The 24,924-nt window shown below is 32.8% G+C and overlaps 1 protein-coding gene across 2 annotated transcripts in view; it reads left to right on the forward strand.

Moving 5' to 3' along the window:
• The window catches only part of LOC144844414 (protein TANC2-like), a 120,528-nt gene that overhangs the window by 45,135 nt on the left and 50,469 nt on the right, over positions 1–24,924 (forward strand). The window contains exons 5-9 of one of the 2 annotated variants that reach the window (XM_078701322.1): positions 2,455–2,514; positions 2,701–3,522; positions 8,823–8,933; positions 15,891–16,142; positions 23,405–24,461. In XM_078701322.1, the coding sequence (XP_078557448.1) occupies positions 2,455–2,514; positions 2,701–3,522; positions 8,823–8,933; positions 15,891–16,142; positions 23,405–24,461 (2,302 nt within the window). Of the gene's footprint in view, positions 1–2,454; positions 3,523–8,822; positions 8,934–15,890; positions 16,143–23,404; positions 24,462–24,924 lie in introns of both variants that reach the window. The other variant, XM_078701314.1, reaches the window with a different exon arrangement.

Genomic DNA, 24,924 nt, shown 5'->3' on the forward strand with positions numbered 1-24,924 from the left:
GCAGGGAAGGGGGCTTTAATGGCAATAACTTTTTTAAAAACAAATTGAATAATCGCAACTTTTCAGAAAAAATACCAGGTTTTCCCCAATTTGTATAAAGGATTATGCCAAAAAAGAAAGAAAATTAATGCAGCAACAATGGGTAGCACATAATTTCAAATGGATAGTATGCTGTATATTAATTATTTTATACAGATTTCGGGTAGCACATTCTTTTCAAATAGATAGCACGTAATTTCAAATAGATAGCATGTAATTTCAAATAGATAGCACAATCAAATGGGTAGCACAATCAAATGGATACAATCAAATGGATACAGTAGTATACTGTACATTATTCTATACAGATTTAATCTGTAAATCAGGTGCACATTATTTCAAATAGATAGATAGCACATAATTTCAAATGGATAGCACATTGGGTAGCACAATCAAATGGATATACTGTACATTATTCTATACGGATTATTGGGTAGCACATACTTTCAAATGGATAGCACATTGGGTAGGGTAGCACAATCAAATGGATATAGTATATACTGTACATTATTCTAATACACATTATTCGGTAGCACATTATTTCAAATGGATAGCACATTGGGTAGCACCATCAACCAGTTTGAGGGTTGATGCATTTCTAGCTTGAAGCATGGTCGCCGCCACCTGGCTAGCTACTTCCTGACCGGGTGCCTAAAGTTTGGTTGTCTTATGTGGATTTCTTTTGACCAACTTCAACCTTTTTAGGTGTAGGCATGACTATTGGTTTTAAAGAATTAATGCTATAAAATTAAAACCTTTCGTATCAAAGTTTCAGTAATTTAGTGTTGAAAATTTCCCGCACTATTTTCCTGATACTAGGTATCAGACCTAGATTTTTTGGTCACTGGCATAAAACACGACTTCCAACCACATTTTTTTTAGACTCCAGTGTAATCGACACATGGCCAGGGTCGATAAACTGTTCTCAGCGTGCGTGAGATGGTGGCTGCTGGTGGGATGTCGAATTATCGTGTGTATCTCTTAGATTTTGTGTCACATAACATGAAACGAGATACTCTAAAGTATCACATCACATGTTTTTTTTTCACTCCTCCAAAATATTTTTGGGGTCAGTACAGGGCCAGTTTCTTTACACTTCTTTACACATGTCGTAATAATTTAATAGGCTAACTACGTTAAACCATAACATGGAATTTATTGATTTTGCATATTTTTATGTTCCCATAGGCCTAGACGTCAGTGAATGAATGTAATTTGCTAACCCAAGGTAGAGGATTAAATATAGTAATTTACAGGGAAACTAGACTCCCACCCAGTGATAATGTCACCTTTCCGGCGTACGTCCAACCAAATATTCTAACCGATGCATGGGGCGGCTACACAATTTGACATCTCCTAACCTAAATAGGATTTTAATTAGTGAACAGTACATTGTTAATGTGAATTGTCCATGCTTCATGCAAAACCTACACAGCATTACACATAGCAGGATTAACCTGTATTACTAACAGTCACTTCCCACAACAAGGATCCGCAGTCAAAAGATTCAAAATAGGCATGATTTTAACAATATTTTGTAACTTTTTCAACTAAAATGCATGCAAATTGTCTTCTACTGTAATTCAACGTGTTCATATGGCATTGTTTATGATTGAAATAGTCCTATTTAAAAAAAAATAATAGGAAAGGCTAGAACAAAATTCAAGTTTTTTACACAGTCTCACCATGCATGTAAAAAAGGTGTGCGCACAGGTGCATTTTTGACATGCGCATACTATACTGTCACTAATTGTGTTAAAAGTTGATTATAAATTAAGTTGCGCAAACATGTTATTTTTACTCCACAGAAAATTGGCCCTTGATATGAATTAATCTATGATAAATCAGCAGGGCTATAAAAAGTTGAAATAATTTGCCAGACCATGGTCTAGTTGGACTAAAATATTTGCTAGCCCAGACTTACTAGCAGCAATTCAAATCAAACATATTTGTCTCCTGCGGCATAATAATAATAATAATCAGCCTGATTCACGAAGCAAAATGCTTCATTCCAGTATTATAAATACTGTATTGAAATAAATTTACTCTGGTTTACATTCATTTAATTGATAGTCTTGATAGTACAATTCCTAAAGTCGTTAAAGTTTCTAGGCTCTCTTGACACTTGTAGTCACCTTGTTACCCAACCCAGGCACTAGCTAACTTCTTTATATTTTAAGTAGCCCAGCCTAAAATAAGTCGAGTCTCGGACCACCAACTTTTTACAGGACTGTTCATTGAAATGCATAGAATCGTGTATTAGTCACTCTGTCATCATAAAAAATATGAGGTGTATAACTTCACATAAATGTCAATATGTTGAAAAAGTCACATATTAATAATAGTTAATACAATATATAAAATTAACAAAGACATTTCTTGTTTAAAAATAATAAATATCTTTTATTTTTGCAGTATCAAGTCTTCCAGAAATAGTTGCAGAGGATGATTTCTTCCGAAGTCCAGTTAAAAAGAGTATAAGCAAACCATTTTCATTTTTAAAAAGATATGATAGATCAGATTCATCTTCAAATGAATTTCAACATGCAGATTCAGATATATTTCACAATTTGTCTACTGCAAAATATGATAGGTCGCAAGAACATTCTGGCTGCAATTTCAATGCTGATTCGAGTATTCAACAACTTGTTTCATCAACAGACACACATTACCAAGAATGTAAAAGCTGTAAAAATCCTGAAGATCAAGCAAAAATGTTAGGCAATAATAGCAAATGTGTTGAAGACAAATCACCATTGGTAGGAAAAAACAATGCAATAACTGTTGGTGGGGAAAATGAACTGGGAGTTCTATTACAGCCATCTGTTTCAGCAAATATGAACACCAAATATGAAGAAAAAGTACAATCCTTTATAAAGGATGTAAATCTCAGGGATGCTCACATTTTTGGAGGAAAGGGTTTGGTACAAAGAAGGAGTGCAGAATTTGAACAGCTTGTACTAAAACCAACTCATAAATCAAATAGTGGAACCAATGAAATGACCAGCAACAGTTTAGGTGAACCAACAGTGTTAACTTTCCATTTTGACAGCAATGCAGATAATTCTTGTTCCCTGAGTTGTAAGCTACAGTCGTCTAGCAAGGATTATCCAAACATTGAATCTGTATCAAGTATAAAAACTGTTACTAAATCATCCAATCAAACATTTGAAATAGTTAATGCCACTACCACTAATGTCCAGGCAAACTTTGCAGAAGCCCTCACAAGTAAAGATGACATTTTTGATAGAAAATCTCTGGAAAATATCACAACACATTTAAAAAAAATGAGTGAACAGAATTTCAATCTGTCTGAAACTCCATGTAACAATACTCAGAATCGATCTGTAGAAGTTGCTGTCTCACGAATAAATGACACTTACTATCATAAAGTAGGTCGAGGCCGAATTTCAAGTGTTGGTGCATTAGACACAAGACCACAAACACCACCGCTTGGACTTACTACAGAAGATAACAAATTAAGTAAGTTTAGTTTACTGTTTACATTCAGACCTTTTTACAGTTACACAAATTATTATATAAATTCACTTTAAAGATGTATTGTTCTCCTGAAAAAAAGTTCTTAAAATGTTTGTTGAATATGCCATTTTAATAATAGTCACAAATAAATTGTTATCCACTTTGACCAAAAATTGGATCGAAGAAAAATTATTTACTCAATGTAGTCGATAAAAATAATTCCCTGACAAAACAGTATGCAGAGTTGCTGGTAATGGTCGATCAAGAATTACGTCAACATCATCAACATTAATAGACCACATATTGTGTAACAACAAGCCAAAAATTAGTCATAATGGTATACTCATATACCGTCTCTGACCACTTCATCACTTTTTGTATCTATATATAAATTTACGTAAGTTAAGTTATTTAATTCGGGTATTGATTCTTGAGACTATAACATCAGTCAGAATCACTATATTTTCAAATTGTTTTATAATCTTAATTTTGATTGAATTAATATTATATTTTGTACATTGAATAATGTTGTGCCATCGTTATATGCACAGCTATGCAAATGCGCATGCTTGAGTTAGAACTTCAAATGCATCAACAACCGCCCCAGGACACTCATAGCTCAATTAATAAGATCCCTAAAATCACAGATAAGGATGACATCTGATATCTACTTGTCATGCTTTGAGCGTATTGCCGCACAGTGCCAAATCCCCTGACTGAAAATTGGACCCTACACCTTCTCCCAAAATTAACTGGTAAAGCCAGGGAGGCCTACAATGATATGCCTTTACAGCAAGCCTGCAAAAGGTCAATGACTAGGCCTGTATATTAAACGCAATTGTGGGACTAATTAACAGATTGACCCGTTTGTTTTTGCCGTTGCTGTTTTATTGTTAATCAACTGAAACTATTGTTAGTTGAAATGCTGGTTACATAATCATTACACCAAATTCGCATACACATGGTTGTAGTGAAATTAGCCTCAATCACACACAACATTGAGACACAAACATTTTTAAAATATTAATTGTAAAGGCCAACATACATTTTTAACTATTTCGCGACCTTTTATTTTTGCGATTTGAGTTTCTTGTGTTTTTGTTGAACCGCATTGGCGAATATTTCGTCTCTGCGATGAACGTCAAACAACAATTAAATAACGTCAGAATAAAATTACAGAATATGCAATTGTAAATTTAGGGATGTAAATAAATAAATGTTTTAGCTACACAGTGGGTGACGCACATGTTTAATAGGCTCTTATAGTGAATACCCCCTGATTAATGTACTCTACCAAATTATTGTTGTTTCTACAAAAAAACAAAGGATGCGATGCTGGCCGGATGATGGATCTCTGTGGTGGTGGAGAGCAAGAGGATTCGTCACACAAGTACACTATATAAATTCATAAAAAATTAACTAAGAAATGTTGTAAGCCTTTTTATTCCAATTCGAACATTATTTTAGTGATCAATCCTCCCACGGCACCACGCATGTCGATCGCTTTGAGGAGGAATTTTATTATTGTTTTGAGCGAGGCAGCGCAAGTCTAGCTAGCATTTTCGGTCGGTTGCAATTTATTTTAATGTTTTAATTACACCTGAACAAACAATATAATTAATCGGGGTTCGTAAATGTTTCAAAGAATACACAATTAGAAGTTTATCGTAACTATTTTATTTTCATTTTTTCCATATTTAGGCTAGACCTATAGGCCTGGCTAACTAAGCCTATCTATAGGCTGGCATGCTGGCATCTTTCAAGAAATCTACGTAAAATTATATCATGACTTCCAAAATCCAAAATCCAAAATAATGATATCATCAGCTATAAAGATGCAACATACCCGCGACTGTCGCTAGACGTGGATTTGACGCACCTTTTTTAATTAAGAAGAGTAGGCCTAGAGCTAGAGTTAGCATTAGTTGTGTAAATAGGCCTCATAGTGAAAGAGTTAAGAGTTTAACTACTATTTATGAATTCAAGAGTTTAAAAAGAAAACGCGATTTAAAATCTTCGGAAAATACCCACAACTGAGTTATTTTCAAAACACACGCACTCCTACAGTACCACCAGCAGTGTCACGTTGTCTACTGTAGCTCGCGCCTTGTGTGAATGCTGACGTCATCACGCTCCAAAAATACACCATTTTCCATTTCAGTTTTAATTACCGCCTTGGCCCTCCGTGTGTGCAAGCGTTAGCGTGGTATATTTACACCCCTGAGTGGAGTATAATATCGTGAACTTTTTTCTCGCGTATGAAGGTTTTTTATATAATAATGGTATGCAGTATAAACGATAAAAATAAACAAGATACATGGTGTTCTTTTATTATTTCATAGGCATAAAATAAACATGAAATGTCTTGTATGTATACGGCCGAAAAAAAGTGTGTGGCGTAATTATTGATTTGTGTTATAGACACTGCGATTACTGCAATCATTGTATACTAAATTACATTGAGTTATTCACCCGGCTGTAGGGTATATATCTGAGGTTAACAGACCACTAAAACACAACACAACATGCACTATCGAGGCAGTTTCGGAGTACGGCATTACCAAATGTTCATTTCGTTTAAAGTGTTTTTCGATCAAAGTTTTATTATTAGTCGAAAAAGATCCGTACAGTATTTATGAAGGATTTATTTAAATTTACATTACGTAAAATTTGTTATTAAATGTGATGGAAACAGTTGCTCTAGCCTATTAAACAGTGTGTTACTTTAGTATCTATTTTTTCAAAATTTTTCTGAAGCTTGGGAGGTGGTGTCCCCCGCTCGGTGCTACGCACCTCGTTCGCCACTTTTGTGGCCCCCCCCCCCTTATTTATAGTCCAATTTTTTCCGCAGCAGTTTTGTCAAGAATTGGAACAAAGGAATCATCAACAATCTATCTTGTATTTTTTGTTGTTAGCAGTGTTAGTTAGTCTTACGATTAGTCTACATTTTCCTAGTGCTGGCTGTGTGGACATTCGCAATGTTACTTTACTTACTCTCCTTGCGACCAGTATCAGTTGTTATCGGATAACTTTTTGGTAGCACTTAACCGTAGCACCAGAGTCGACCTGAAATCGCACTTTCACATTGTGTACCAACATATTACAATGTATGCTGTCATTTATTGAATTAACTTGAACAATACAGCTGAATCAGCAGAATCAGAGTCATCTTGTGTAGTGCAATTAACATTCTTTGCACAAACTTGTGAGGATGTGTTTATATTTGCCACATGTAGCGCACTTCTTTCCCCATGCTGGACATTTGATTTGCACTTCTGTTCAACATTACGACCAACTTTGATCACATATCTATCTGTATTTTCATTTTGATAAATTTCTTGAAATAACTTATTGAGTAATCCTGAACAAACAAACAGACAAACACACGCAATCAGATACATATACCTCCTTGGCGGAGGTAAATAACATAACTTTACATATCAAATAATTTGATTACTTGTAAAACCATCGATATCATAGTTTGGATAACTTTGCATTTACTTGGTAACTAATACGCATATTAAAATGTCAACTGATGAAATTGACCTTATGTCAACTGATGAAATGATGTATTCGCTCTTTTACATTGCGTATGATTGAGTAACAGGTTAAGAAAACACTCAATTTTTGTTAAAGACCCCTTCCCTGCAATTTTGGACGTTTTTTGGAAAATAATACATATATATCACTTTAAAAACATTAAACCATGTCATTCCTTGTCTTAAATGTACGTTTTATGGTAAATTATGATAAAAAGTGAGAAACACTGCACTACCTAAGTAGCTCGCGGCGATCGACCTCTCGTGGACGGTCTTAGGCCTAGCCTAGCTAGGCTTAGTTTTGTAGGCCTAGCTGGTAAACATCGGTAACGTACGAACATCGTACGCTAGCTATATACCTAGCCTGACGTTGTATAGTTGCTGCATTAATTGTCTTTCTATTTTTGCCAGACTCCGTTGATACAAATTGGGGAAAACCCGGTATTTTCGCTGAAAAGTTAGGAGTCTTCCATTTGTTTTGGCCTCACGATCGATCGAAAAGTGGGCGAATTACAGGTGAAAAACAAAAATATCAATCCGCGCGCAATGCATTTTGGGATTTATAGCAGGCCACTATAATTATTAGAATCGACTTATTTTTCACATTTTTTACCGTTTAAAGACGAAAAAAGTTATCGCAATAGGACCATATAGTATTATTTTTACATTAAATATAGTTTGTGATCTTAAATTAGATCTAAAAAACGTAGGGAAGGGGGCTTTAAATATTAGTTTTTATTTGGTTTTATAAATATGTATATATTTTTTTTTCTACATAAGGTGATTGAATAGACACCTATAATCATAAAAATGTAACAAAAGACCAAATTGTGCTTCAGTAAATTTGTTATAATATTGTAATTGGACAATTTTGAACTTTGACCCCTTATATCTCGAAAACGCTTGCTATCCTGATTGGTTACCTTCCAGATTCGTAATCTACAGCAAAAATTCTGGTCTTGTAAAGTGTGATGGCAATTTGTCCCCTTTCGGTAGTGATACCTACTCTCCTGACACCGGACTATGGTCAAATTTTTGCAATTATAGTATCAGAACTTTCAATCTCAAACTAAAATTCATACCGTTTTTACCCCTTCTGGGCCCAAAGCATGCAGTAACATCGCTTTTTGGTACTCTGTATCCTCACTAGAGATGAGATAAGACGCAATAATTAGAATTAAATATTGCTTCCATAGACGCCATTTATTGAGACCATAATCAGTTTTGATTTTGTCTGGCAGTGGCAGCGATACATTTATGCGTTTCCAACCAGTCTGAGAGTCCCCATCAGCATCAGGCAAAGGCATTTTATCTTAAAAATGTACACACAAATATGAGAATGCTCCAATACAATAGTACTGTAATATACTTCGAATAACCACTGTCACCATGTGTAATTATGTCACAAATAAGACAAAAGTAACTGGCAAACTGGATAAATCTTTATTTCTTAAAGCTTCATATGTGTATCATCCACTTGCAAGCTATGAAAAGCCAAAGGTGCCAATGCTCTCGATTGTGATATAAAATCAGCAGCAATCATACTGCGATTTTCTAAAAGAACACAAAAACATGCAATTTCCGTTGGCCTAGAGTTCAAAATTCCTTCTTCAGCCACAAAGAATTGTGGGCCTGAGGTATCTCTTTTACATTAGCTTCATTTCTGACTTAAATATTGTAACTGGATCAAACAAGTCTAACAGATTTTTTAGTTTAGCTTAAACTGCTAATCATTAAAATTATTCTGAATGTTGTTTGTTGCAGGAACTATAGATACAGATGAAGAAAATGTTTTAAATTCTAGAGATACAATTACACGAAGATCATTGCGTGAACAAAATAGAAACTTTGGCAAATCAAATGTGGATATGAAAGGTAATATTATGAAAGATTCTGTTTTGTTCATTTCTATCAAGTAAAGACCAGGCTATAATTGAAGTAGGAACCATTTTTTGAGGTAGAAATTCTCATATAGTTTTCCTAGACCAGAATCCGAATATGTGAAGTAAATATACGACCTTTTGCATGAGGGCGCTTTTTTTAAATGGCTGCCAAAATATAATATCATGTATTGCACTTTAGAGGTATGGTTGACCTGATTTTGGTTATGTAGTGATTAAGATATCATCAGAAATATTTAAGGAGGTAACATATGGGGGCGCTTTTCAAAATGGCTGCCAACATAGAAAAACAACATAACAGTAGCCTTGATATCCAAAAAGCTGGTGGCTTTTAGAATCTAAAATTGTGTATTTTTATTTTTGTAAGGACCTGAAAAAATGCACCCTAGATATTTAATATATAACATTTTTATGTAAAAGATGTATTGTCCCCCAAGAACTGGAAAAATATAATATACCATTTCACAGTTTAATAAAGTTAATTACTTCCGTAGAAAAATTATTTAAAAAATATGTTTTCACTTATAAAAAGCCAAAACAAACGATTAAATTCAACCAAAAACCCATTGGCTTGCAGTCAATTTGACTCTATTTTTTAATTACAGTTTTTTCAGGTAAATATACATTTTTTTTCCAATCCAATTTTTGGTAAATGTGAATAAATGCATATTCAACACAAAAAAAAATTGAAAAAATAATTTTTTAAAGGGGACAATACATCTTTAATAAAAATTGTAACCGAAAACACCCAAAAAACAATGATGGAAACATTAATTCGTTCACTACATACATTTAGGTGTAAATAATCTTTAGTGAATATTTTTCTATCTGCCACTGACTTAATTTTCATTTCAATCTAAAGGTCTTCAAGCTCATTCTGTATAAACAGTTCTTGGATGTTTGCGGGCATCACTAACTCAATTCATTTAGGCTCAATTTGTTCATCACATCTGTTGTGAATGCAACTTGTATTGACAAATTATTTATATTTGCCAATTTCCATTCTCTAGCTATAAAGTTTGCTCTAATCTAACAGGTCTATTGACATGGTGGCAACAATCCATGATCCTATTATGTACCTCTGGTACATTTCATACCTTGCTTGATTTACATTTTCCCTCTTCACTCCATAAAACAGTGACACATACTCTTCAAGCTCTGCTGGCAGCTTTTGTGATGGATATCTAAAACAGAAGTACCATATAAACCCCAAATATGCCACTAATACTGTATGTACAGTACCAAGAGAACAAACATGATGAAGTCTGCAACAAGTGGATTATGCATTGGATGTGAGATAGGCTATGCCGATGATATAATGCTCAGCAGATGGTCATCAGAGGAGCTGCAATTATAGCCAACAATATAACAGACAGACTGATTTTGGCCTCAAGACTGAAGCAATGATTCTCAACTGGAATGAAGAGATTGATGGCACCTACCGTACCCTATATCTATCATTAACCCAAACCAAGACAAGTTACAAAATATCAAGAATTCAAGTACTAGGGGTATGGATAATGCACAACATCTTCAAAGTTCGAAATCACAAGCTGCAAAATAGAATATTCAGCAAAGGAAGCATTCTTAGAAAACATTGAACTTCTCACAAACAAGTATCCACTTACAAACAAGAGTCAATTTCTGAATGCCCTAGTAAGAACCAGACCTAAACACAAGCAGTGAAAGTCAACAGATACTCTGTGTTCTTCAATGACAGCCATGCGTCTTCAGAAGAAGACTGCTACAAGAACAGTAACGATATATACACAGCAATTCCATCACTCAGCAGCAGATTATTTCATGCATATGGCTGGTGGTTTTTTTTATATACGGAGAGCTCTGGGTACTCAACAAAAGATTAAAGGATAGCATAGCATGTTGCGAGAGATAACATTAAGATTAAATTAACAGATAGAGTGAGTAACACGAAAATATACAAGATTACAAAAGAAGAACAAAGTAAAAGAATTAAACGAAGACGATTAAAATGGTATGGAGATATAATTAGACTACCGGTTGAATTAAACAAACAATGGAGGAAACTAAACAGAAGTAAAAAGACCACCAGGAAGACCAAAAATAACTGGATAAACCAAATAAAAAGAGATTTAAAAAGAAACAATTTCACATAAGCATACCATCCTGCCTAAAACAGAAATATGGAAACAAATCATGGAAAGCATAATGTCTAAATGACGGTAAGTTCCAGGGGAGAGAGGAGAAAGAGAAATTTCATAACACGACATATACATATGTGTGGAGAAGACTTATATGATGTTTTTATAAAAATACAATCACATCAATAAAAATAATACTGTTCATTGAACATGAACTCTAATTGTGTACTGTTACTATAGTAATGAAGTGACTATCAAATAGAAATATAATAAAATGGTTTAGAATATGGACAAATGACAACAATTGCCAATACTTAGTGCTAAGATCGAATTCAGATAAAATAGCTGTACCTCAAATTGTTGGTGTTGATTCACTTTCTTCAAATACTTTATTATATTAGTAAACTTGTTCATGTAACAATCCAATACAGTCAATAAAACATGTATTCTCAGTATTTTTATGCAAACATTTGGTACCAGAAATAGATATAGACCAAGTAGTTAAGAAGGTATTAATGTAGGCCACTATGTAATTTCGTGTCATTTTTTTGTTAAAAGCAAAATTCCAGCTGATTTAGTGTCTTTAGGATGTACAGTAATGAAAAAATATGTTGCCATTTTTTAAAAAAAGCTTAAAGGTTTCAAATCAAAGATGGCCCCAATACGTAAAATATCCAATAAATGTACCATATTGGACAAAGTAACACCCATTATGAATAATATTTGAAGTTCATATGGGTTCTCTGCTATATAAGAATTATTATAGACCTATATTCATTAGTATTCTGACATTTTTAAAAAATGGATTAAATTTCTTATTAAAACATGTGCAAGTTATGACATTGATTGAAATCACATAAAATGATAGGCCTATGACAACAACATTGGTGATTAACACAAAATTGCTGCCATTTTGTGTTCAATCAATCAATCAATCAGATTTATATAGCGCCAGTATCCATAATAATGTTCAAAGGCGCTTGACAAAGTTAAGCAGGAAATGCCTCTGTGTTAATCATCTTAAATGCAATAGAATTAATCAATCTTGAATGCAATAGAGTAAGTTGACCTTCCTTCGTTCTCTACTATCTGCGATCCCAACAAGCTTTTGTTCAGAAACAAATCGGCAAAGGCAATGCAATACCTCATTTCACCGCCAAATACTCATACTTTCCTATATACAGTAGGCCTACTGTACCGGCTGACTATGTGATACGACAAAGAATCTCTATAGCAGTCCTCTTTTACTTTGATAAGTTTGTCACCTGTATTCGCCGTCATATATAATTTTTTTCAATATTCGTCCTTTTCTTAGGAGACAGTTTGCCTTCTACAAGACTTTTACCAATGCCTCAAACATTTTCTGTCCATGTCATGGTCATCATGACATGGCCAACAAACACCTTTGTGCGAATTGCAGCATCCTTCATTAATCGGGATATCATCTTTCTTTAAATGTTGGCATTCAAACTCATCAACTAGATTTGCCAGCTCTGATGAAATCATTAATTTCTGTTATTCCAATGATACCACGCTCAATGACCTTGATCAATTGATGTAAATCCAGCAAGTCCCACACACACATGTCCTCTCATAAACTCCAATATCTGTAATTTGTTTCAGTAATCTGTTGAAATTGATAACTGGCCGTAGTTCAGGTGGTCATGAGCAAAGAAATATTTGATAAAAGCATGTGTACGTTCATGTGTGCAGATATCGTTGTCTTGTGTCTCGGACATATATAGGGATAGTTTAACCACATTTAGATTTCGTCGACTCTTTGTATTCAAGTTAATATCTTTATGATCAGCGTCTTTCAAACAAAATGATACGTCACTTAGAATCTGTAGAGAGAAAGCAGCATTAGTGTGCTTCTGTCCTTTAAAGATGTTTTCCATTTAAGATATTTTTGTCACTGGTTGTATAGGTAATACAAGTTCAGTTTCAACAAAAGCACTGGCCTCAACACTATTTTCACAATGCTACATGTCCAAAAGCCATATAGTTCACCGGGTCGAAATAAGAATTGCTTCTTGATGTCATCTCCATTAATCTCAGACAAGAGTCATCACCAGGCATATCTTGTTTTTCCCTAGTACATGAGTTTTTATACCACAACTCATCAAACCAGTGTATAATGGTGGTCCATCTGTAGGGGGTACATATCTAATGAAATCGGTTGAGATTGTAGAAGATGAGAAGTGGGAGTTAATGCTGCCTATGAATCTTGTGAGTGAGCTGTATCTTTATTTCCTTCACGCTTCTGCCAAAAGTTGACAGGTTGAAAACTTACCAACCATACTGGTGACTAAATGGCCCTGAAGGTTCAGACATTAAATTATATGGCAATAATGCATTTATTATTTAATATCATATTTATACAGGATTTCACAGTAAGGTATAAATACACTTGTTTTATATTGTGGTCCTGTCTGAGATACAAAAATTGAAATACAAGTTTCAGTTTTATGAAAAGAAATGAGAACTGTAATTTAGAATTAGAAGTAATTGTTGTTGAATATTTGATATCAATTGGTAAGTTGTTTCATACTTTTGCAACTTTGAATGATTAGTTAATTTAAGAGTCATATACCCCTTTTACAGTGATACAGTGAGTGATCTCCGGAGACACCCCAAGGTTTACGACCATTCAAAACATCGAGAAACTCCGGAGATACCCCTTTCACACCAACCTAGCAACATCGGCGCTACTGCAGTTTCGCACCACACGGTTATATCTTCGATTTCTCACTTAAACTTTCCTTTTTCACACTCACAACATAATATTATGTAACATGTTTATACGATTCGACCACTTACGAAGTAATTTTTTTTAAATAACAATACTTTTCAAAACATTTTAAACGATATTGAACTCGCTGTCAACACACTGCGAAATGTTCGCCATCTTATATTTATCACTTAATTGCCAGAATGTATGCTTCATTTTCCCAAAAAATGTAGAAACTATAGAGGGCAGTGTTATAAAATCCGATTACACATATATAGGCCTATTTAGTTTTGAAAGGCAAGAAGTGTTTTCAGCTGGCGAAATAGAGGTTAAATTAATATTTCATTATTAGTATTATTATTCATATTAATAATAATAGGTCTGACTCCTATCAAAGAAAATTATCTCGGTCACTAATCCAATACATTCACTAAAACAAAAACAATAATTTTCTATTTTTTAATCCAGTGGTGAATCCATGCTGTGTTTTACATATTGAAATTGAATTATGGTTTAGGATTTTTAAAATTGTTTTTTAAAAAATAAAATGTTTTATGTACGGACTCATATCGTCGCCGTTTTGATGTACAGCTGGTTCTTTATAGTTTAAAAATAAAAACAGAAAATAAAACATACATTGATTTCTGGCAATTTTCTGATTCTAAAATGGCCACAGTTCGATCGAAGTATTCGAGGAAAAGGAGCTGTTTTGAAAGGCATTTTTTATTGTGATAAATGTAATTTAACGGTGGCTAAATCATAGGAACATGTTACATAATGTCCCAAAATTGTATGATGTGAGTGTGAGAAAAAAATTAGGTGAGAAATCGAAGAAATAACAGTGTGGTGCGAAACTGCAGTAGCGCCGCAACATCGGGGTTTATAAAATAAAATTGTAAATGTCTCACTCTATTTTGTTTGTTTACATAGCGACGATCATTAGAATCATTTTAATTGATAATATTTTTAATTTAATAATTATTTTCAAAAGTCTCAGAAGTCAAATAATGTTTTATTGATACTACTTATTATTTTCTAGACCCGCTATATATTTTTTACAAATGTTTAAAGTATTTTGAAATAATACTAAAGCAATGAGTGATCGTGTGAGGATGACCTTTTGACCTGAAAACTCTGGAGTTCGATGTTCGTACCTTTCACACCAAAACACCGGGGTGTCCCTGCAGTTCGCTTTCTGGAGAATGTTCAGCTGTTCAACCCCGTAGTTTTAAACTCCGGAGTTGCTTGATTTTACCTTTCACACCAAACCACCGGGGCGTCAACTCCGGATTGTCTCCAGAGTTTTGCTTTTGGTGTGAAAGGGGTATAAGTGGGGTATTATATATCTATTATATAGAGAGCATTGAAAACTTTAGACAGCCTTATATTTAGACAATCCTATGAGAAGTGACTATTTTAGAACATAAACAACAATTTATGCACACATATTTAAAAAAATTATTTAAAGAATTTAATTTTTAGTGGTGGCCATTTTGAAATCCAAGATGGCCGACAGATTATCGCTTTACATAGTATACATTTACACATTGTATAATGGGTAATACCATCAAAACGAACTTGTTCCACATTCATTGTTATTGGTGATATTCTGACTTTGAATAGGGTTATTTGAATGTTGGCGGTCATCTTGAATTTGGTCCTTTAAATGTCTTTAGAAAAAATAGCAACATTTTTTTTCATTACTTATATTATCAAATTATGAAATAAAGTCAAAGTTTGCTTTTAACAAAAAATATACATGACATTCATATAAACGACATACCAGCCTACACTATATGGACATTTTAACTTTTTATCATATTTGGCGGCCATCTTGAACAACTTTCCGGTGGTGGTTGAAATTCTTGAGACTTTTTTATGTTATTTAGTACACCCAATACTACCAAAAACCTTTTGTTGCCTTTTTGTTTAGGTTTGTCCCTTTTGTTAGTTCTACTTTACTATTGGCGTTTTCAAATGAAATCGATAACAAATTATTCGATAAAAAAATTATTTGAAAAACAAATTATGTCTCTTTTCAGGAATACTTAAATCATATTTATACAATTTATCTTTGCAGTTCGATTTGCTCCTTACAAACCTCCACAAGTTTTTCTTCGACCAATTATGTTTGAAGTTCCTGGGATCTTAGAAGATGATTTGTTGGTTGGTCGTGATTGGTTGTTTTCAGAGATGAAGATTTGTTTTAGTGGAGGCCAAAGCCCTAGAGTCAAGGGTATTGTTTTGACAGGAGATGTTGGAATGGGAAAAACTGCTCTAATTGTACATCTTGTTTCCAGAAGTCCTATTGCACAGTTACTTGGATACCCAGGTAAAAGTTTCACGATTTGTGTTATTTTGAATTCAGACATGCAATAATTGTTAGCACTTTGAAGACCCATCGCATCCATTTTCGATTTTATTAAACCTAAGCAAGTTATTGTTTTCCAACAACATTTATTTATATAATGTCGTTATTGGATCTAATATTAAATAATGGTTTTAAAAAAAGGTGATGGCCATATGAGTATTATCAGTAACTTATAATAACTTTATTGAACAGACGCTTTTAGAACAGCGGCACACGTTTTATGACGGTGCGTTCATAAGTTTAAAGAAAAAAAGAAAAGGAAATGAATTATAGTATAATAGTGAAAAAGTAAAACACTTAACTTTTGATGGAGTATAGGCCTACTGTATATAAGTATATTTATTCATTATTATTATTATTTATGTTCTTGTTAATACTGTATTATTATGAACGTTAATTGTAATTTATTTACAGTGGTACTATTTTTATTATTATTTATGTTTTCCTAATTATTTTTATACTTTAGTCTTATTTTTAGTATTTTATTAACATTTTTATCTTAGAAAAATCATGATTTATGTTTTGAGAGTTAAAATGAATATAAATTTTTAAGAAGAAACCTCCATGTAACAGTTAAGTGTTGTTTACAGTGATAAAATAATTAATAATATGAAAGGCCTAAAATAAACCAAACTTAGCATTTGTAAAAATTAACAAATTAAAGTATGAAGTTAAACATAAGAAAATAAACATTTAAAATCAACGAATACAGTAAACACAAATAGTAATTTTAAAAAGATTTACAGAGATGTACACCAGTCTTTCTCTGTAACATTAAATACAATAATAGCGAAAATTAATAAACAAAATTATAAAGCAACAATGCAAATTAGCTATTTTTTAACTCGGATCTTTTTTTCCAGGCAACTTTAAGAAAATTCTTACAGTATTTGTCAAATGCTGTCAAGACAGCTTTACTAGGATCCAAGTTAATATCCCCCCCTAAAACTATAGTAGTTTTTCCATTAACATCAGCATTTATAAAATGTTCCCATGTTGCAGACTCCAAATCCAAATTTTCAAGGTCATTATTTAGCTTCACTAATTGGATCTCCCTTATAGCATTAAAAGCTTGGCAATTAAATAAAAAGTGTTGTACATTTTCTATTTCACCACTCTGACATAAAGTGCAGTGGCCAGATATTTCTTTAGACCATTTACAGGTTCGTCCATCTAGAGGTAAAGTGTTGGATCTTAATTTAAATTTTAAGCTTGCACCTGTGAAATTGGTTTTATCAAGAAGATAACTCTCAAGGCTAGGACTTTCTTTTAGTTTGGAGTAATCTTCAAGGGATGACTTTTGGTTTATATTATTTAACCAATCCAAAGTGTATGCATCTGCAACATGATCATCTATGGTTTTAACAGAGAATGAATTAAAAGTATAATTTTCAGTATCAAAAACTTGTTCAAACATATTTAAGTCTTGGCATTTATCTAAAGTTTCTTTACATAAAGCTAAAAAATTGTATTTTAAAGAATCAAAATCACTGTTAAGTTGAAACATGCAATGGAGTGAAATATTAGGCCATCTATTTACATTCATATTTATAACACGTTTGAGGTATTTGATTTTAGTAATTTCATGTGTTTTTGATAATGGACTCCATCCTAGATCACCATATAGTGCCTGTTGCGGTGTGCATCTCGGAGCTTTTAGCAGGAATCTGGCCATTTGTAGCTGTAATTTTTCTAAGTTGTAAATATCGCTTTTTGAATTACAGTGCCATACACCACATGCATAGTTAATCGAGGGAAGTGCAATTGTTTTCCATAGGATATTCCCGAAATAGACCCTATTGAAATCATCAAGATTTCCTATTATACCTTTAATATATGCGATTAAACGATTTCCTTTTTGGATAACATGTTGGTAGTGACCATGCTCTTTTTGATTTGCACAAATTATTACACCTAGATATTTATAATTGTTTACCTCAGTTATAAATTCATCTCCAATTTTCCATTTTTTATCACGATTGACACGTTTCCCAGTAACCATTACATTAGATTTGTCATAATTGAAGCTTAACTTCCACTCCTTTGCATATTTCCCTGCAATATCTAGCATTTTTAACATTTCAAATTCATTATTAGCTAGCAAAACAACATCATCGGCCCAAAAGAGGCCACCCATCCATGAACCATTCATTCTAACTCCTAAATCATTACTACGAAGCATTTTAACAAATTCATTTATGAAGATACAAAATAATATTGGGGATAAAACGCATCCCTGTTTTACACCCTTATTTACATTAAATTGATCTGTAAGATCATTCCCCATTCTAACCTTTGCTTTGACATTACTATACAAACATTTAATGATTCGCCAAACCTTTCCCCTTATTCCGGCATCCCACGCTGATTTTAATAGGCCTTCCCGCCACACACTGTCAAAAGCTTTTCGGAAGTCCAGGAAGGCTAGATATGTATTTTTCCCTTCTTTTGTTCGACATGTTAGAATACTTTTAAGAGTAAAAATATGATCTTCACATCTATGTTGGGATCTAATAGTCAGGTGGCTTAGCGACTAAAACGTTACACGGTGGACAAAAGCACCAAATTTGGCATGAGGCTTCTTTTAGGCGTACTAATTGATTTTTGCCTAGGAGCCACCCGATCAGCTTCCGATTTTCCAAGATGGCGGCCAAAATCCAAAATGGCTGCCAGTAAATTGGTATATCGTATATCTCTGGCTGTAAAAGTTACAAATAGACAAATAATGTACTGAATCGAGAATTTCTGAGGTCAGTAAAACCGATTCAGGAAATATTATATAAAGTGAGTTCCAAGATGGCGCCCAAAAATAAAAATGGTAGCCATTGAAATTGAAATACATATAATCGTATACAAAGTCACAAATAGCCCATTCCTAATGTATTTTAGTCTACAAATCAGAAGGAAAGTGCAAGCATTGCATTTTATGAATTTTTTAACCATGCTAGTTATAAAAACCCATGTTATCAAATTTCTGAAGTTTTTCCTTGACCTTTGACCTCAATTTGAATATTTTAATCCAATTGAAAACAAAATAACCATATCTCCACAACGCTTACATTAAATTAAATAATTTTAGTGTCAAATTATTTGGAAGATGCATATTAATATTCGTCCTAATGGAAACATTTGTCAAAAAATGACCGGATGTATGATTTTTGGTATTTTTGACCTTTGACCTACATGTCATATAACTTGGTAACTAACAGTTGGACAAACCTTAAATAGGTCTCAAATTAATCACAAGATGGATGTTTCTATTCAGTCTAATACAAACTTTTCCAAGAAAATTACCCAGATTCTTGTTATTGACCTTTGACCTGTACTGGTAGTACACATTTCTATATCTCGAAAACTAGTGGTCGTAAAAGTTTTTTTATGAGAAATTGTTGGAAAAATATATATTTATATGTTTTAATATAAAACAGATTCTATGAAAATGTAAAAGAATCCTATTTATGATAACTAAATTTGTAATTTGTTAACATCCAATAGTATTTGTTATGTATTAAAATGTGTTATATTTGCTGATTTTATGCACTTAACGTAAATTTATCTGAACTATGGATATTTAATGTAAAATTTGTTTTCTCAATATAAAGAAAATGTAATTATCTATCAAATAAGACCATTTAAAAAATATTCTGACAAAAACTTAGTTAGTTACAGGTAAAAAAGTGTACTTTTACTTATGTGAACAGCGCCCTCAATCTTTATTTTCCCAAAAATACCACATTTTATGTGGTTTCAGAAACTGAACTGGTTATAACTTTTTTTTATAGATTTTTTTACAGTTACTTGTAATTTACATACCACCTCTACCATTTACTACAGCTACTTCATTTACATATTACGTCTGCCGTCCACAGATACTGTATGTGATTTCCTAGTTTACTGGCAGCCATTTTGGATTTTTCCACCATCTTTGCAACGAGTGACCTATATTATGTACCATGTCTAAAATATGTTTCAATGACCATGATTAGGCCTACTCCATGTTTTCCAACTTCGTTTGATACCTATATGCGATTTCTGCAACCACAATGATATTCCAGTTTAGGCTACTGGCAGCCATGTTGGATTTTGGCCACCATTTTAACAACAAATGACCCATGTCATGAAACATGTCTAAAATATGTTTCAATGACCATGAATACTTATGTTTTGATAGTTCATTTGCCTATATGTGACTTCTGCAACAAATGAAATGTGATTTTCCAATTTATTGGCGGCCATTTTGGATTTTGGCCGCCATCTTGAAAAATAAATTACGACCAGAGTGGCTCCTAGACAAAAATCAATTGGTAGGTCCCAACGAAGCTCCATGCCAAATTTGGCGCTTTTGTCCACCGTGTATAAACGATTTTCTCATTTTTTGTTGTTAAGCCACCTGACTATAAAGCCTCCCTGGACTTCCGAGAGCAGATCTTCTTTTTCAATGAAACTGGAGATATGCATAGAAATAACTCTGTTAAATATTTTTGATATACATGAAGTTAGTGAAATACCTCTATAGTTGTTTAAATCTGCTTTGTCCCCTTTTTTAAAGATTGGAACAATTATACTCAAGTTCCATTCACTTGGGATCTTTTCGATTTGAATTAATTTGTTAAAATAACTGCATTAGAGACATTACAATTGCATTACCACCATTTTTAAGAAGTTCATTCGTAATATTGTCAACTCCTGGTGCTTTATTATTTTTTGCAGCCAACAATGCTTCCCGTATTATCTGTAGATCTATTATTATATCTGTTAAAAGGTTTTGATTATCATTGTTATTGTCAAGAGTATTGTAAGATCTATTGTACAATTCATTAACTTCTCTGTTTATTAGATAGGAAAAGCAATCTTTATCTGTGTTAGGCTCACCAAGATTTTCCCAGTATTTTTTAGCATTGTCCAAAATTTCTTTTTTGTCTGTAATAATTTCCCCTGAATCTAAAGATTTAATACAAGTGATACCTGATTTATGTTTTCCATCAGCACTTTTTAAGATATTCCAGAAGTCCCTGCAGGAAGGCCCCCCTTTATTTGCAATTTCAATAGATTTATTAACTCTACTCTCTGTAATTTTCCTAGCATTTAAATTTTTTACATAGATTCTTTTTTCCTGGTACGTTTGCCATAATGTTTCATTGTGGTTTTTATTCAAACCCGTTTTAGTACTGTATCTATGTTCTCTTGCAGCTTTTCTTCTCTCCAAAATTGCGGATTTTATTTCATTATCAAACCAATGTTTTTGTTTTTTGTTTATTTGTTTAGTTCCTATGCCTTTCTTTGCTGCGTCTATTACAATTTTCTTCCAAGAATCCCACAGAATATCTACATCATTAAATTTTTCTATGTCCCAAATTGCAAAAGCTTCTTGGAGATTTTGCTGATAATTTGAGTAGTCTAAGTTTTTTATGTTCCATATATGGTTTTTTGTTTCATTGTTTCTAATTTAATCACTTCTTCTTTCATATGCTAAATAAAAATACTTTGATAAATTGAGGCATGGCATCACAAAATCGGCGTAGTGTCGGAAATAATAATTTTTTAGATTTTTATATATTCTTAATCTATATTTAATAAGCTTTAAAATGAGCCGTTGTTTATTAAAATTAGTTTATTGTATGAATAGTTATTAATGAAAACATACGAGTCACTTTCTAGCTCAGGAAATCTTCATTTTGAGAAAATCAACAATGAAGTATCGACGCTGATTAGCTTGGCCTAGCCTAGCCCGCTGATTAACGCGACAAGACTCTCTGTCAAAACTCGCTATTTTCTTCTCAATAACGGCAAACTGGTCGAAAATATATCACTGTGTGGTACATAATATTATATTTTTTGTTATTTTAAAAAAATATATGGATAAAAATAACGATTAACTTCCTAAATATTCAAATGTTGAAACGTTCATTCGAAAAACTACGATGGAAGCCATGCTGCTTCATCGTAAACAAAAGCGTCAGCCAATCAGAGAGCGTAATTTATCTCTATAGGCAATCACAGTCAAGGATTCACAAATTCTTGTTAGAAATTTCAGCAACCTAACAGTAAGACCTTAATAAAACCAATTTCCATTGGCCAGATTAAAAAAAATCCCTTAGGTTGTTAAAAATTATGGTAGCTTATACATTTTCGAACAGATAGGTACCAAACATGACGTGATTCGTGTTAGCGGTTTGTTTACAAAAGCGCCGTAAAGAAAGTTGATTTTTGAGTAAACAAAAATACAATTTCCTAATGATTTTCAATGGAAACGACTTAAATAATTGCAAAATACACATACTTGTGATATTTTTTTATGAACAAGAGTTTGATATGTTAAAGATAAGTGTTTATAGTATCGTTTTTTATTGAAATTTTAAAATGGATAGGTTAGGCCGTTTTTTACATTCTGAACTTCAAGGCTAAATATCTCAAAGGTTCAGGTTGCGACTCTGCGCCGCTTTTGTGATGCCAGGCCTCAATTATATAAAACATTACAATCCTTTTAAGGACATTAATTAATAGAACATAAAAACTGACGGATTTGTATACAATATAAGTGGAATTCAGTTTTTTCTAATGTCATTATAACATACACATAATAATAAAGTAAAATAAAATTTATCTTCTAATCTATACATTGATTTGCATATTCTATTGTTTTGCTCACATTATTCCATCTGCCTTTCTCTATTTATAAATCTAGTATACCAATTCGAAATTTCGTTAAAATATGTCTATATTCCAATCTATCTATAAATGATTTTCTAACTTATACTCGTTTTAAAGGATTTACAATAATTTAATCTTGAATATGTTCTTATACTTTTTCATTAAAATGTTGTCTTTTGCTAATGTGATGAACAGCATCATCAATATTATTAGTTTATTTATGTTTCCATCTTGTGTTATAATTTCGTAACCTAGTAGGCCTATACTTGTTTTTGAAAAATAGTTCCATTATTCTCAGCATTTACATTGCTATTTTCTCTAAATTTAGTATATATTACACCATATTTAATCGGCATATGATTTGATTCAACAAGATCATCTATCTTCATATATTGTATTTTTTTTTCAAAAAATGATATTAAATAATCGCAAACACTATTTCCCTGATGACTAATGAATGTATATTTAGATCAGTTCGTTAACATTTAAAAAGTTAAAGCTTGTTTAAATTTTAAAATGTCATACATTTTGTTAGGCATTTTTTATTGGAAAAATTTTTCTTTTTAAAGTAGGACCACATCAGGATTCATCTATAAATGCTTTTGATTCTCTGGCTTCTCGAGTGGTGGCTTTTCACATATGCCAAGCAGACAACAGCCCAACATGCTTTGTACCTGACATGGTTCACAATTTGGCAGCTCAATTGGCACAAAGTCTGCCTCCGTACAGAGATATGCTTTTAGCAGAACCACATTTACAGACATTGCTCTCTGTTAGAGAATGTTCGCAGAACCCATCTGAAGTTCTTATACGTGGTATTCTTGACCCTTTAAACAATCTAAAAGTTCAGGGTCAGATAAAGATGGATTCATGCTTGATTCTAGTGGATGGATTGAGTGAAGCTGAGTTTCACAAATCTGACTATGGAGACACAATTGCTTCTTTCTTAACAAAGAATATTATGAAGTTCCCTTCATGGTTGAAACTTATAATTACTGTCAGATCTCAGTTGCAAGACATTACAAAACTACTACCATTCCATAAGATGAGTCTTGACAAAGGGAATAATCCACACTCGGAAAATGTTGCTAAAGACATTGGACAGTACATAATGCATCGTGTATGCAACAGTGACACTATTCGTTCCATTGTGTCATTAAATGGACAACTAGATGAAGAATCGTACCTTAAGTTCCAGGAAAAAATGCAACAAAACAGTAGAGGCTCATTTTTATATGTTAAGTTAACACTCGACCTATTTAATAAAGGTGTACTCCAAAAATCTACACCTGAATTAAACACTTTGCCAGTAAATATTTCAGAAGTATATTTACTAATGTGCAATGGTCACTTTCCAACATTGAAAGTATTTGAAAAAGTGAGTTCAATTTTCAATATATGCCTTGCAGCATTATATCCATTAACAGATTTGCAAATATATGATATTGTTAACTCTGGATATATTACAAAGTTTTTGCCATGGGATGAATTTCAAAGAAGAATGATTTCAATCTCCAGCTTTATGATGAAAAGAAGAGATAATACCTGGATGCTGTTTCATCCATCATTTAGAGAATGGTTAAATCATAGAGATGATGGAGAGAGTCCAAAATTTCAATGTGAACACAGGTAAGAATGTATTTATAGTAAATGAGATGCGTGCTCTTTTAAACATGATTAGCATTTACGAAAAATATAAAAATCTGACTTTTTGAATTTAACTGACCATGTCACGACATTCGATAGCCAACATGTTTATATGAAAACATATCTACAATTCAAAAGCTTCCATAATAAGTTTTAATCACGTTACTTTTTCATTTTCATGCCCCAGACCCCCCTAGATGAATATTTTCCCATATCGGCCCCTCTTTATCAAAATTCTAGATCCGCCCCTGAAAGTTTAACGTGCATGTGCGTCGTTATTTTACAATTAAAGATCATCAAAATGAATGAAATTTGTTACAGAAGGTATGAAAAACTAAAATCAATTACAAAAACCATTTTCTTCACTTTGTACCAAATGTGCACACAAGTGTGTGCAGAAAACTCAAACAAATTTCAAATGCTCAAAATGACCTGAAAAGTACGC

Source organism: Antedon bifida, chromosome 1 (assembly GCF_963402885.1).
Source record: "Antedon bifida chromosome 1, ecAntBifi1.1, whole genome shotgun sequence".
NCBI lineage: Eukaryota > Metazoa > Echinodermata > Crinoidea > Comatulida > Antedonidae > Antedon > Antedon bifida.